This window comes from Acinonyx jubatus, chromosome B2 (assembly GCF_027475565.1).
Source record: "Acinonyx jubatus isolate Ajub_Pintada_27869175 chromosome B2, VMU_Ajub_asm_v1.0, whole genome shotgun sequence".
Lineage (NCBI taxonomy): Eukaryota > Metazoa > Chordata > Mammalia > Carnivora > Felidae > Acinonyx > Acinonyx jubatus.
In genome coordinates, this window is record NC_069385.1 from 116,292,930 (window position 1) to 116,307,656 (window position 14,727).

Here is a 14,727-nt window from a genome sequence, read left to right on the forward strand (position 1 = left end):
AGGCGGCTGGGCTCTGAACCGTGCCCCTCAGATCCCCGCCCCGCCCCCCGGCCGGGTGACGCACAGCCCGCGAGGCCGAGCGCCCGGGGAGGGCGTGATGACGTCACGACGCCCCGGTCAGGGCCTGGGCGCGGCTGGCGAGCCAGGTCGTCGCTATAGCAATGGGGAGCCGCCACCTGTCCCGCAGGGGGACTCGCGCACCTGAGGCTTGTGGCGGGAGCGGGGAGGAGACCGAGGCCCCGAGGGCTCCGCGCCGTCTCGTCGGCTGCCTGCGAGCTAGAAGGGCGCTTCAGGAGCCAGGGAGGACAAGAGGGTCAGGTTATGAGGGGAGCTGTTCCCGCGGGTTCCGCTGCCTGCACTGAGGCTGCGGACCTTCTCGGGGCTCAGAGCCCCCGGGCTTCCTCTTGCGCCTTACCAACCCCGAAGTGCTTTAGTGTGCGCAGTCCGCAGGCACTGCCTAGGATCTTCGAGCCAGCCCCCTGAAGGAAGCAAATTGCAGGTATTACTAGCTCCTTCATGAAAAGGACGACATTGAGGAGCCGTGAGGGACTTGCCTCTCCAGGGAGGGCGCCCTGACGGTCCTCGTGGGTTCTCTCACTCTCATTCCCCCGTCAGCCCCACCCTCAGGCTTAAAACCAGCTATTCCCCCCTAGCCGGCTTGCTCCGGGGCGAACGAAACCAAGCCCTTTTGCCATTTCCCCCCTCCCACGAGGGAGGGGCTACGATCGGGGAACTTGCAGAAACCCAAGGGAAAATTCAAGGAATTGAGAGGAGTTAGATAAGGGACTGGTAAAGGTTGCTTCTTAGGAGAGGAATTGGGTGCCTGGAGGAATGAAGTGAGAAACTTTTCCCTCTCTGTCCTTTTAGACTTTAACTTGTGTGGCTTTTTTTTTTTTTTTTTGTATCCTCCCTCCCCTCATCCCCAAAAAATTTAACTTAAGAAAAAAATTTTTCAAAGCAAGTATTCCGATAAACTAGAAACATTTACAAAGTATTGGGTTTGGGGTCTATGGGCGCTAAAGATGCCATTGAGGGCACTGACAGTTTCTTTCCTCCCCTGTGGAGCTTAACCAGAAAGCTCACTTTTCAATTTTAGGCATCCCTCTTCCCTATCTTATTTGCTTTGACACAGCCTCTCCAGAGGTGGGACTGGGAGCAGAGTTCTCGGTTTCAGTGGGCACTGAGTGACAATTGATGGTCCATGCTTATAGTTAATAATTTAGCCTTTATATGCCTCTTGGTATAGAAATAAACAACCTGATCACTGTGATGCCCTTTCTGTTCCTTTCTGGTGGAAGTTCGGCAAGTTATTTTACGTACCTACAGAGAGAATAAATAGCGTGTCCTGTAGCGTAAACTCCTGGTTAGAAATAAAGCGGGGAATAGAACTCAGGTTGTCCTAGTTTGTCCCCCAACTACCTTTTTCCGTTATAAAAAATACATTTGTCTTTTCTCACAATCCATGCAGATCCTAATCTGATTGGCTACTCACCTCTCCTATTATTATACAATGAACAAAAACTCTGGGAAATCAGTGTGTGACTTTGAAGTAATGAGATTCTGATGGTGGGTAATTTCAGATACTCAGAAAACTGGTGAGGAACATATTTTGGAGTGAAGGATTGAAACTCATTTCTAGCAGCTTGCCTTTGAGTCCCACCCTTACAAGGTGGGAGCCCTGCATTGGGCTCTTTGCTGTCAGCACGAAGCCCACTTTGGATCCTTTCTCCTCCCTACCCCCACCCCTCCACTGCTCACATGCTCTCTCTAAAAACAAATACAAAACATTAAAAAAAAAAAAGTTGATATCTAAATTTTCCATCACAAATTTAAGTACCTGTAGAGGATATAATTTCTGATTTATTATAAATTTTGATGTTTTAAACTAAAACCATTATGTAATTCTTAAGTGTATCCAGTGGACTCCAAATACCCTAAATGTTTGGTGCCTGCCATCATCTATTTAAAAATACATGAACAAGTTCTTTCGCAGAAATTTTATATGGTTCCCTTTCTTCTTGAACTTCTAATTCCATTCACTTCCCATTCAGAACTGTATTCTAATTATATTTGTATGTGTTTTTTTTTTAAGTTTATTTATTTATTTTGAGAGAGAGAGCAAGCATGGGGGAAGAGCAGAGAGAGAGGGAGAGAATCCTAAGCAGGCTCTTGCTGTCAGCACAGATGCAGAGAGCCTGATGTGGGGTTTGATCTCACAAATTGTGAGATCATGACTTGAGCTGAAATAAAGAGTCAGATGCTTAACTGACTGAGCTAGCCAGGCACCCCAGTATATTTGTGTTTTAAAGACTTATTGATCACTATCGCACTTCTTTGCAACAAGAATGAGTATAAATTTAAGATTATTGGCTGTGACCATAGGCTTTAATTGTTAAAAAAAAAAAAAGTCTCATTTGAATTGAATTGTCATTACAGCTATTACTGGTACACAGTTTATTAAATAACATAAATATATTACATAAATTTATAACTTGTGAAACCTGAAAAGTACAATTTTTATTGAAAATGCATTCCTTGGGGTGCCTGGCTGGCTCAGTCAGAAGAGCCTGTGACTCTTGATCTCAGGGTCATGTGTTCGAGCCCCACATAGGATGTAGAGATTAGTTATATTAATAAATAAATACTTAGAAAAAGATAATGCATCCCTTAATGAGAAATATGGTGTTTCTCAATTCAGGTATTCATGGATGAGTATTATCTAATGATAGAAGAAGATAAGGTGCTACTGTTGCTCAGTTCTCTTTTTTTTTATTTTTTTATTTTTATAGACATAAGCATTGAGAAACCTTGTTCATGTAGTAATTGGGAAAGGAAGAGATTTTTTACGGTAATATTCCTTGAGTCTTTGAACTACTTCTAAATTACATGCCAATAGTCACAGTGTTCTATTACCAAATACTATTCTAAAGTACTATCAAAAAGAGTCTTTTAATTTTAGTAAAAGCAAAGAATTGGAAACCACTGAACTTGAAAAAGGTTTTGTTTTCAGTTTCAGTCATGTAAAAATTACTATTAGTTACCTGTTACTTTTTCACTCAGAGGCACCTTGTTAATCTGAGATTGATTTTCACACTCTTTTACTTACCGACACAATTTTGGTAAAATTCTTTTATCTTGTTATTAACATGTTTTCAGGATCTTTTTGTTAAGATTTTGAAGTGCAGGGGCGCCTGTGTGGCTCATTCAGTTAAGCAACCGACTTCAGCTCAGGTCACGATCTCACAGTTTGTGGGTTCAAGCCCCGTGTCCGGCTCTGTGCTGACAGCTCAGAGCCTGGAGCCTGCTTCAGATTCTGTGTCTCCCTCTCTCTCTGTTCCTCCCCTGCTTATTCTCTGTCTCTCTCTGTCTCTCAAAAATAAATAAACGTTAAAAAAAATTAAAATATTGAAATGCAGATTCACTTCAATATGGAAAATACCTGCCATTTGTGGAATTAGCAAAGCCAGTCTTCTTTCAAACCAGTCAGCCAAATCTGACTGACTTTCTGTTAGGAAAAAGTCTGCCTTTATTCTTCAGTTCAAATAAATACGTTAATATTCACTTTCAAGAATATTATAAAAATCACTGGGAAATAAATTAACAGCTTATAAAATAGATTACTAAAAACCAGTTATGATTAAAATTATATAGAGCTAATATTAACATTACAAAACTGTAAAAACAGGATAGTACTGTTTCTCATTACGTAATTTGGAATAATGCTGTATAATATGTAGCTAAATCCACTAGTTAATAAGTAAGAAGTAGGACAGAAGGTATGTTATCCCTGTGGCAGAAGTGGGTGTGTGTTTGTGCTGAATTCTGATGTTTGGCTTTGGAGAACAATTAAATAAGAATCATGTTTAAAAATCAGAAATAACTCCAAATAAATTTTTTAGACTTCATGATAAATTTCCTATTATGTATTTAATTAAAAAAAAGTATATTGGCTAGGAAATAATGGTTTGAACAGCTAACAAACAATTTGGTTTTGCTAGTAGGAGGTAGAAAATAGTAAACATCTTATAAGATGAAATAAGAGGATTGGTTGTAATAGAAATGTTTTAATATTATTGATTGAAAAAAGAACCCCTCCCTCCTAATGCCCAGGTTTTTATATCCTGGACCATGCATGGAGATTAAGTGTAGGTGAGGGATATGCCTTTCTTTTGTAAAGTAAGGACTATGCTGAAAGAGCAGGTGGAATGGAGAGTATGCATTAAGTAATCTGGGCTGGTTCTCAAACAGATTCCTTGGGGGGAGGGGGAGATTTCTAATACAAATTGAGGATCTGGGGGGTACCTCGGTGTCTCAGTCGGTTGAGCATCTGACTTCAGCTCAGGTCATGATCTCACAGCTTGTGGGTTTGAGCCCAGCGTCCAGCTCTGTGCTAACAGTTCAGAGCCTGGAGTGTGCTTTGGATTCTGTGTCTCCCTCTCTCTCTGCCCCTAACCCACTGGCATTCTGTCTCTGTCTCTCTCAAAAATAAATAAACATTAAAACAAAAAAAAGTTGAGGATCTGGAAACTTATTACCTTAAAATGCTCCTCAGATTGATTTTCTTGCCTAGTACCTCTTGGAAGGTCTTCACATACCCTTGGAAAGCATTCCTTGGAAAGTCTTTATGTGCCCATTTTAAAGATTGATTGATATAGTCAGACCCATACTCTACTGGCTCTGATTATACATGAATCTGGGACATCATCATAAATGTCATGGGAATAAGGTGGAAGACTTGGTGTTTTTGGAATAAAAGAGGGTTCAGAAAGAATTCAGAGAGGATGGCCCCCAGTTGATGTAGTCATAATGGCCCTGTATTGGTCCTTGGCTTTGCAGTTCTAGAGACATGATTTTATCAGTCCACAAAAGTGATCATGTTTTGTCACACTAAATCAAACTTACAGGAAGTTAATGTATAAAATAGAATGCCAGTGAATTAATTTATACTCTTAGCCACCAGGTAGACTGGATTCTCTCTCCTGTTGGGAAACGTATGTGGAAAGATCAATTGTAATCAGAATCCTAGGAGTACAGTTTTTTTTTGTTTTTGTTTTTAAGAGAAAGAGGGCAAGCAGGGGAGAGAGGCAGAGAGAGAATTCCAGGCAGGCTCCATGCTGTCCTCATGGAGCCCATCACGAGGCTCAAACCCACAAACCATGAGATCATGACCTGAGCCGAAATCAAGAGTCAGAAACTTAACCCACTGAGCCACCCAGATGCCCCAAGGAGTACAGATCTTGAGCATGGCTACTGTTATCAAGCTATGATAACCTGATGCATGGTACATAATAGGAGCTCAATAATTGTGAAGTGAATGCACCTATCCTTTACAGGTGCTCATGGGGAAGTTTGGGATTCTAGTAGACCAACCCAACATTTGATTAGGTAGATTTTTCCTTGTTCCTTTTAAATTGCTATATCATATAGCTATTAAATCCAGTAAAATTTTATGTCAGGAGATTATATAATTGTAACCATTAAGTTTTATCTGTCCTCTCTGAGCCTGGAAAATGGTACCGTTTGTTTGTAAGAGATTGGACATTCCTGTGGTCTAGTGGTAATGGTGGTATGGCTGAATGATATTTTAAAATTCTCTCTGGTGGCCAAGAGTGTACTGCATAAAAAGAACAACCTTGGGTGACAGTGCTGGCATTTTGCTGGAGGTAAGACATCTTAATTAGGGAGCCTGTGGCCTGGCTAGATTTGGGGAAGTGTACTATAGTGAGAAGAAACAATACCCTAAATATCGTATACTGCCTTGAAAAATAGAGAGACAAGCCTTTTCAGATTCCAAAATCATTAGGAATAAGATGGATAAATGAAAAAAAATTTTTTTTAAGTTTATTTATTTATTTTGAGAGGGAGGGTGCATGCATGCAAGTTGGGAAGGGGCAGACAGGAAAAGAGAGGAGGCCAAGCAGGTTCCATGCTTAGCACGGAGCCCAACTAGGGGCTTGATCTCACGACTAGGAGATCATGACCTAAGCTAAAATCAAGAGTCAGAAGCTCAACCGACTGAGCCACCTAGGTACCCCATGAAAAAATTTTAAAAGTCCTATCTGGAAGCCAGAAGACACTTTGTTTCCTCAAACCTTTTTCCAGCTCTAGGATAAACTACGGAGACAAAGGAAAAGATGTCAGGCTGAGGAGTTTTATTTAGTATTTTAATAATAATAATAAAAAAAGACAATACAGAATCCAAACATTTCTTTTTACAAGTTCAGATACCTTTTTTCCCCAAGTGCAAAATACTCTATGAACTGCATCATTTACTGTTTATTGTTGATTGTGTAGGAGATGCTTACTATATTGGCAGCAGTGGAAGGCAGATATAAATACAACATTTTGAGATTTTTTTTTTTTGCATTAAAAAGAAGCCTCCCACATGATAATGATTATTCTCTGAAACTTCAGTTTAACTCACACAGAAGAATAAAGTTTTCAGTTTGTCCAAACTGCTACAATTTGTGTTGTCTAGATAAGCTGATAATAGAACTGGAAGTTCCATTCTCTCTAATCATACATCTTCTTAAAGGGTTCCTAGTCCAAATAATGGCCCAAGCGCAGGGTACGTGATCTTTGAGACAGGTCAGGTTTAAAGATATCCTTGTGTTGTTTGCTTCCACTTTTCTTTTATTGTGCTTTAGAAAGAAGCCAAGCAGGTTAACATTATTTTCTGCTTATGGTCAGTTATACTCTGTCTCCCTTCCCCTAGTTTGAGCCTGTTATATTGAGGTTAAATAGCGAATACAAAAGTTTGAATGCTCTATAATGTTTTCTGACATTTTGATATACGACCATCCAATCCACTACAGAGTCCCTTCAAACATGAATATGGAGAATACTTCTTACATATAAACAATTTCATTAGGGACAGAGACCATGACTGTATTCCTGAATTTGCAGCAACAAATCTGAGCCTTCATTACCTCAAACTAACTCAATCCTAGGGAAGTCAGAGCAGTGTCTGCCTCTGGGGATTTATAGCCCTGGGGCAGGGCAGCTCAAGTCCAGGCTTTGGTCAGTTCTCTTCTGACTGTGAGAGTTCCCTCACGTTTAGGGAATGGACCAGGCCTAATACGGGAAAAGGGAAGCAGAGAAGTGAAAAGGGATTGCTGCATTGCTGAGGATTGAAGTGCCTTTCTGATATGCATCACTTGGTGCTCAGAGCCCTTGCAGAAATGGCTTCCCACTCCCAGACCCAGAGCAGCGCAGGTTTTGTACTAGGATAAATGAGGCCTCACAGTACTGCAGTCCTGTAACACCCCCTCCTGCAGAGAGGCCTCGGGACTGGTTCATGAAAGTTCCCACGTACACCATCTTCTTCCTTCCCCACACTGGTAAAAACCTCTTTTTCTGTCTGACCTGTAAGGGTCTAGAGAATCCCTGAGTGTTGACTCCTCATTCAGTCCACTTAAGCCCTAGTTTGATGCCCTAGGATTGGCTTCCTCCTAGGTTCAGCAGCAGCTTTGCCTGGATTGTTAACCCCCAAGTGGGATGACCTAAATTAAATGTGGACATTAGCAGGTCATTCCCTGCTCACCAGGATCTGTCTTGACATCAGTTAAGAAGCCTAGTGGTCTATACTTTCCATGCTGTGGAAATCATTTGCAGTTCCCAGAAACCATGGAATAAATTATCGGAGGAAGTAGGTTTATGTGTATATATGGGGTGACAGGAAAGGAGGAGAGCAAGAAGCAAGACCCTGAAGGCATAAATTGGGAACGATGCAAAATGGTAGGGAGAGAATCAGAAAATTATCCTGGCTTCTGGTGGAGAATTAAGATGGTCAGAGCTGATTCAAGCAGTTTTCATGGCATTTCCTGGGAAGTGTGGATACTTCTATTAAATGACCATTTTCTTGCTTGGAAGTAGGTATTTTGTATCTTTTGCAGAGCACTCTTTGACTCAGAGAGACAAAGGAAGCCAGGTATTCCACTCCTAAGAGCCATGGCATTGGCTAATGGATATCAGGGGAACTATCTGGGACATTGGTTACCTACTGCCTAAGGCTGTCTTTGGCTGGTGAATGCTACTGATTAGGTAGTGAGGGGATGGTGTAGGCTTCTTTATTTAGTGTTGCCTCTCCTGGGAGGAGCAGTAGCCTGGACGGTCAATTACAAATGAACCCTAGGAGTTAATTGGTAGCCTTTGATTGAATAGGACTACTTTGATTGAATAGCTTTGGGGGAACTAAAAGGAGCAAATGGGAAATAATTTTATAGGCAGCAGCAGAATGAGGGGAGAATGTGTGTACGATGTGGGCTTGGGCATGGACTTGATTCTTCCTTTTGAAAAGCAGTAATGGAGGAAGCTAGGCTTGAAGTCAACGCCGAGAGGGAATGGCAAACAGGTAAGGTAGGCAGAGTGGCTAAGGTCAGGCAAACTTCATGCCTGGGTAACTGTCCGATTCTTGGTTCCCGTAGCCATAGCTTGTCTCTGGCCTCAGGGGCCTGAGTCAGCCCATCCCCAGGGGGTTTGTCCTGTGCACATCAGGGAAAACAGGATGAAGGCAGGGAAAAGATGGAGGCTTTCCCTACTTGGGAGTAGAGAATCACTGACCAATTCATCGGCCTCTACAATCATGAGGTCCATGCTGAATCCATAGAGAGGCATAGAGATGGCAGGATTGGTTTAGCAAACATAGGTCCCACTCCTTCCTGCTCCATCAAGTCCCCAGAATTACTCTCCTACACATCAGGTGCCTCTGAGCTACAGTTCTGAGTTCCCCCAGCTGAGGGCTCGAGAGGTCTGGATGGCCACTGGTGGGGGAGCAGAGACAGATGTTCCAGCACTCAAGGTGTTCATGAGATTCAAAACTTTTTTTCTTCCACTTCAGACATACACTCTTCTCTCTTGGGCAGCTATAAATAGGGTTGTTCTAATAGAGGAAAAAGAAACAAAAACAAAAAACAAAACCAGAAAACAAAAACCCCTCCCTCTAGACAACATAGGAAGACTCAAAATGATTGCACTTATTAGATGTGGACAGGGTGGGCAGAAGGCTCGCCAAGTGTGCACACATTCCTCTTGCTGCCCACAGCCTGGGGCCAGAGGTAGGTGGCTCTGGGCTGGCTGCAGAGCAGGGTCCTCTTTGGTGGAGCCCACAAGCCATCTGGGGCTACAGGGAAAGATAACTCTGGGGCAAGACCCAGGTTGGCTTCTGGTCACAGCCATGTTTCTTTAAGGACAACACTTAGCAAGGGGAGTAGGGCTCCCCCAGGGAGCACTTAGGTAGGGGTGAGGAGATGGCTGGGCCAGGAAGATAAGTAAGAAAAGGGATTAGTGTTTGAGGCTGGCTTCCCAATTGTTCTGTAGGCTAGTTCTTTAGATGATACATTTTCTTCTTTTTTTTTTTTTTTCTTCATTTTTTGGTGATGCTTTAAAACCTGGTTTCTGTCCTGCAGAGAGCTATAGTCTTTCTCTTGGGGAGTGACAGCGGCACATTCAACATGGTAATGCCTGCTGCTTTTCCTCAGTCAGCTGGTGTCCACTAGCCCAGTGGTCTGGGCCTTTTGTAAGCCCTCATGGATTGGACACCAGGCAGACATGTGGGGGAAGAAGGAGAGGAGCTGTATAGACAAGAAAGCCAGCTGTGTGGGCAGTCCAGGGCTCAGACCATGTGCCCCAGAGGACCGTGCTGGCAATAAGCCTACAAGTCAAAGGCTTCTTTGGCAGAACCCTGGGCGGGGGGCACAGCCAGGGGACATTTTGGCTCCTGACTAGCAAGGCACAACCCTATAATGGCAGAAGCTCTTCTTCCCCCTCCTCATTTCCTACTAGACCCACTTCCTTCAAGGGTTTCTATCACCTTTACAGGCTGATGGGGCCAGGGATGTGAGCTGGTAAAATGGGCAGTGTGGCTGGGAAGGGGACACTGTTCTTTCACCCCTCAGGGGGAATAGAGCCAGCACTTAATGGCTTTTCCAGGGGGCATATAGGAAAAGGGAACGCAGTGAAGAGAGAGAGAGGGAGAAAAAGAGAAGCAGAGAGAGACAGGAAAAGGAAGCTAGAGATACAGAAAGGGAGACTGCTTGGTCTATAGTGATTTTTTTTTTTTCTCCAAAAAGAAAGAGAGGAGAGAATTCCTCATCTGAGGGTGGGGGCTGCTGGCTCTGAGGGCTAAGGAGTCTGGGGGCTTTAAAACCTGGGTCTTGGGCCTATGGGCACTATTTGTAGGGCCTCAGGAAGCTGGAAACTTTGGAGCGGAGTAGCTTGATGAAGGATTTTGGCAGCATCTCCTTGTGTTTCTCTGTATACTTGAAGTAGTTCTGGGGGTGAGCCAGCACCTCGAAGAAGGCCTTGATGAGCTTCTTGTCCTGCAGAGGATGGCAGGTGGTAATGTCAGCCTCAGCATTGGGGGTGGAAAAGAGGAACACCAGCCTCAACTCAGAAGCAGCCCCTCTTGATGCTAAATAGGCATGCCCAGAAATGAACTCTGGATTTTCATCCCCACCATCTGTTCCTCCTGTAGAATCCTATAACCTAGTCATTGGCAGCTCCACCCTTCTATTGCTCAGGTCCCAGTCCTTGGAGTCATCCTGAACTCCTCTCTCTTGCCCACAATCACAGCAAATCCTGTTTATTCCACCTTCAAAATATATCTGGGGTCTGACCATGTCTCACAGTCTCCATAGCTACCACCCTGTCCAAGCCATGTTCTCTCTCACTTGGACTACTGCAGCAGCCTCCTAACTGGTCTCCATGCTTCTACCTACCCTTGTTCTTCTACGGACTGTTCTCCCCTTACAGCAGCCAGAGTGACTTTTTGGTTTTTAATTAGATCATATCCTCTTTCTGTTCAAAACACTTCTCTGGTTTCTATTTTCGCTCAGTAAAGCCAAGTCCCTTGCATGGTCCATAGGCTGAACATGATCTGTACCCCACTCTTTTGTCCTCCATGCTGCTTTGACTTTTGTACTCTGCTGAGCTACACTGGCCTTCTCAAGGTTCTTGAGCATGCCACACTGCTCCCATGCTCCTTTCCTGATCTTCTAATGCGTAGCCCTTTACCTTATTCAGGTCTTTTCTCAGAGGCCTTTCCTGACTATTCTGTCTAAAACAGCAACACGATGTGTGGAGGGCCTCCTAGGTGCCAGGCACCGTGCACCAAGACTCGGATCTTCTGGCTTCTAGGCTAGTATTCTGATTTTTAAAATAAGAAGTGGGGCTTCTAGCCTCTCATCCCAACTTCAATCAAAACAACTCCACTACTTTATGTATTGGAGTTCCACAGCACATGTGAAATAAGAGTTCAGATGCTTTAAAAAATGTTTGAAAAGCATTGCTGAAATTTTTTTCTTTGTAGCCTGCAAGTCCTAGGCAATTTTTGTCATTGTGTCTCTTATTTTGAGGATAGTATAAAAATGATCTTATTAATCATAAAGATAAAACTTTTCCTTGCATTGATCATTTATGAAGGGTAATACTGTGGCTAGGACTGTAGTTTCCTAAGTACGATTTTCTCAAACTGGGATCCACAGACCAGGTGTTTAGTTCATTCTTCAGTGTTGGTAACATTTCTTTTCCTTTAAGACAGATCGTATTGAATGGACTCTGAGAAACACTATGCTAGATCTGCTCCTTTTCTGTGGGAACTGAGGAAAGAGGAAGGGAAGGAAGGTACTTAAGCAGAAGTATCTTTCTATACCTCATTTTCCCTGTATTTCTTGGTGAAACAAGTAGGGGACGTTTCACTCCTCATCTTCCCTTTCTCTTCCCCTACAGTGTAAGACAGTACAGTCAGATGGACTTGAACTCATTGGGCAAACTCAACTCTCTGTGCCTCAGTTTTCTTATCTGTAAAGTGGGAATGATGAAAGTACCTATTTCATAGAGCTGTTGTATATATCAAATGAGAATATTCATGTAAGCACTTAGCATACTGCCTGCACATTGTTTATATGGTCATTAAATGCTGGCTGTTCTTCTTGTGCACATTCACTTGCCTTTAAAATCTCCTGGTGGTTTTCAGACGCATAGAGCCGGCCATCTCGAACAATGTCTTCTACTAGCTGCTCATAGTCCTCTGCACAATCAACCAAGAGGAGGGGTTTAGGGGTAGAAACAATTCCTGCTCCCCCTGATCCCTCAAGACTCATGAGCCTCCCCTTTCTCACCCACCTCCCTGGCATTTGTGCCCTTGCTCACCATCATAGGTGACGTAGGGGATCTGGAAGCCACGAGCACTGTTGGCCTCGCTCGTCTTGAAGTTGATCCAGAGCTTCCTGGAGCGGGCCGTGAAAGCAATGGGGCGCTCATAGGTCTGGCAGGTCTCATAGGTGGTAATGGAGGATGGGGAGGCTGGGAAGGCAAGCAGCAGGTCAGGGAAACGGCAGAGCAGGCTACCCAAGCCCTCCTGGAGGAGGGCTGAGTGGGCGAAGGAGTCATGCTGACAGAGACTCTCCCCCATACATGTACTTCCCCCACTCCCCAACGTACACAGGTCCTCTCCCACTGCCCTCCACTTGTTCCACAACTCCTCTTTGACATCCAGGCACTCACAGAGTGTAAGAAATTTGACATTTAAATGAATGGAATGGCAAAAATGCTAGAACAGGAAAGTGAGACATGTAACACTTTTGGAGTTCTAGTCCCAATGCTGGCATTCTTAACTCTGCTCTCCACCAATCACAGAGCACATTCATTGCTGTTTTCCTTTGTTAGCTTCTCCACTTCCAAGGCCTCCCTTCTCACTGCCCTAGTTCTTCCTGTACCAGTTTTTCCTCTCTCTGTCCCTCCCTCCCAACCAGATTTGAACTGCCCTTCCCTGGCCCAGCCCTGCAGCCACCCACAGTTCTTTCTCATGACGAGGACGTCCCCACACTCATCCTCAGATGGCAGGAAGATCTCGGGTACCACGATAAGGATCTTGCGCTTGGGTGGGGGGTTGATGTTCCAGACGCACTCCACGCCAGCTGGGTAGTTGCCTGGGTAGTTGGGGGACTCGATATAGCCAGTGAACTCACCCAGCTCCCCACCACACTGGCGATCTGTAACCAAGCCCAGATGGACAGAGCAAGAAAGAGAAGGGAAGTCAATGGGGGAATGGGTTAGGGATGTTGAAGGATTTTGAAGTGGAAACCAGACACTGTAGGCAACTGCTTTCTGTTTCATCATCTTCAAGTTCTGGGTCCACCTTCCTTCCTGCCCTTTTAGTACCTTCTCATCTCACTTCACCTCTCTCTGTCTCCCCATCACCTATCTCCAGGGAGAGGGTGCCATGGGGCCCAGCCCAGCAAGTGGTCTTAAGATTGAGTGGGATGGGAGAGATGGAGGGTGGGGCTTTCCTGCCCATCCACTCCCTAGCCTTGCTCCCTGTTGGTTTACTTGCCCCACCCCCCACCTCTTCCCATGCCCACTGTTCCCAGACCTCTCTGCCCCTTTTTCCACAGCTTGGGCTGCCACGTACTCTTGCACTGGGCCACACTGGTGGAGCCGTCAAAGTCAGTGCTTGTATTTCCTGGACAGCGGGTGCAGAAGTTCTGACGGAAGTCAGGCTGATAGGAGCCCATAGCACAGCGGATACAGCGATGGATGGTGGTGTTGTAGTAGTGACCAGGGGAGCACTGGACTGCAGGCGAGGGGGAAAGGTAGGCGTTAAGATGGTAGGCAAGTGGGAGTTCTGGGGCATGGGATGAGCAGGACACAGGAGACTGAAGACACCAAAGTTCCTTCCGAGTCCCAACCTTTCTTTGTCATGCCAGAATTGAAGCCTAGGGAAAAACAAACTTACAGAGTGGTTGGCTACCATGCCAATCCTTTTCTTTCAGGCACTGACTGTAGTGCCAAACTTCTAGAAACTCATTGGTAGTATTGAGGGGAATGTGCCACCAGTTCTCCGAAGCAGAGGGGTAAGTGACACTGTTATTTATTCCCTAATTCCCAGACTTGGGACTGGTGGAGGGTCAGGATGTGTCCTATGAGCAGGATGGTCTGGTTGGTCAGGCAGCTGGGCCTTTCCTAGTTTGGGGAAGATGGTGTGCCAGCATACTCAGGTCTACTCTGAGGACTTGGAGAGTTTTTTTTGTAAGTAGTTAAAGTTGGGGAGTCCCCCAGTGTGTAGCCCATTCACCTTTGGTGTCACAGTCTTGGAAGGAGATGGCCCCCTCATGCTTGGTGGTGAGGCCCCCACCACAAGGGAAGCACAAGGTCCGTCCTGCTTCAGGTTGGTACGTGCCGCGTGGACATGGCTGGCAGGGCTTGAACCCATCAACGGAGTATTGGCCAGGAGAGCACTGACCTGCAATGAATCAAGGGCCCAACTCTGATGGGGATGGTCCTGGTCATCCCCACGGGGTCACCCAGTCTCAGGGGACAGAGACACACAAGCAGGATGTTGACTAGGAGAGTGGTCTGGAGCCTGGGCCTGCCCTTGGGAAATCCCATGCCCATGGGCGTCCCAGTGCCCACCCTACCCCACTCTATATTGTTTGTTCCCCTGGCACCTGCACATGTGGTGACGTTGGTGGCTCCGAGAGGCCCGTGGGCATCACTCCCAGGGCAAAGGTCGCAGGAGAGCTGCCCTTCTCTCTCCTGGAAGGTGCCCGCTGGGCATGGCACACACTGCTCCGTCTGGCCGTGGTAATACGTTCCCTGCGGGCAGCTGACTGAGGGAGAGTCGGCCGTGCTAGCCACCCCGCCCCCCTATTTCCCGCCACCCAGGCCTGGGATTCCCCTTCCCACTTCCCCAGATTCAAGGAGAATCTCTTTGTCTGGGAATAGACA

General features: G+C 45.3%; 1 protein-coding gene and 1 long non-coding RNA gene across 13 annotated transcripts in view; one reads left to right on the top strand and one right to left on the bottom strand.

Moving 5' to 3' along the window:
- Positions 1–20: 20 nt before the first annotated feature.
- The window catches only part of LOC128315653 (uncharacterized), a 75,858-nt gene continuing 61,151 nt past the window's right edge, over positions 21–14,727 (top strand). For both annotated transcript variants that reach the window (XR_008298641.1, XR_008298640.1), the window contains exon 1: positions 21–499. This is a non-coding gene — a long non-coding RNA (uncharacterized LOC128315653). The remainder of the gene's footprint in view (positions 500–14,727) is intronic.
- Positions 6,143–14,727, bottom strand: part of SCUBE3 (signal peptide, CUB domain and EGF like domain containing 3) — a 38,504-nt gene continuing 29,919 nt past the window's right edge. For 4 of the 11 annotated variants that reach the window (XM_053222914.1, XM_027057932.2, XM_027057929.2 and 1 more), the window contains 7 exons: positions 14,448–14,609; positions 14,075–14,242; positions 13,373–13,573; positions 12,795–12,992; positions 12,151–12,303; positions 11,949–12,028; positions 6,143–10,319 (listed from right to left, as the gene is read on the bottom strand). In XM_053222914.1, coding sequence (XP_053078889.1) covers positions 10,170–10,319; positions 11,949–12,028; positions 12,151–12,303; positions 12,795–12,992; positions 13,373–13,573; positions 14,075–14,242; positions 14,448–14,609 — 1,112 coding nt within the window. In that variant the 3' untranslated portion in view covers positions 6,143–10,169. Of the gene's footprint in view, positions 10,320–11,948; positions 12,029–12,150; positions 12,304–12,794; positions 12,993–13,372; positions 13,574–14,074; positions 14,243–14,447; positions 14,610–14,727 lie in introns of those variants that run through there. The other 7 variants (XM_053222915.1, XM_027057930.2, XM_027057928.2 and 4 more) reach the window with 5 other exon arrangements.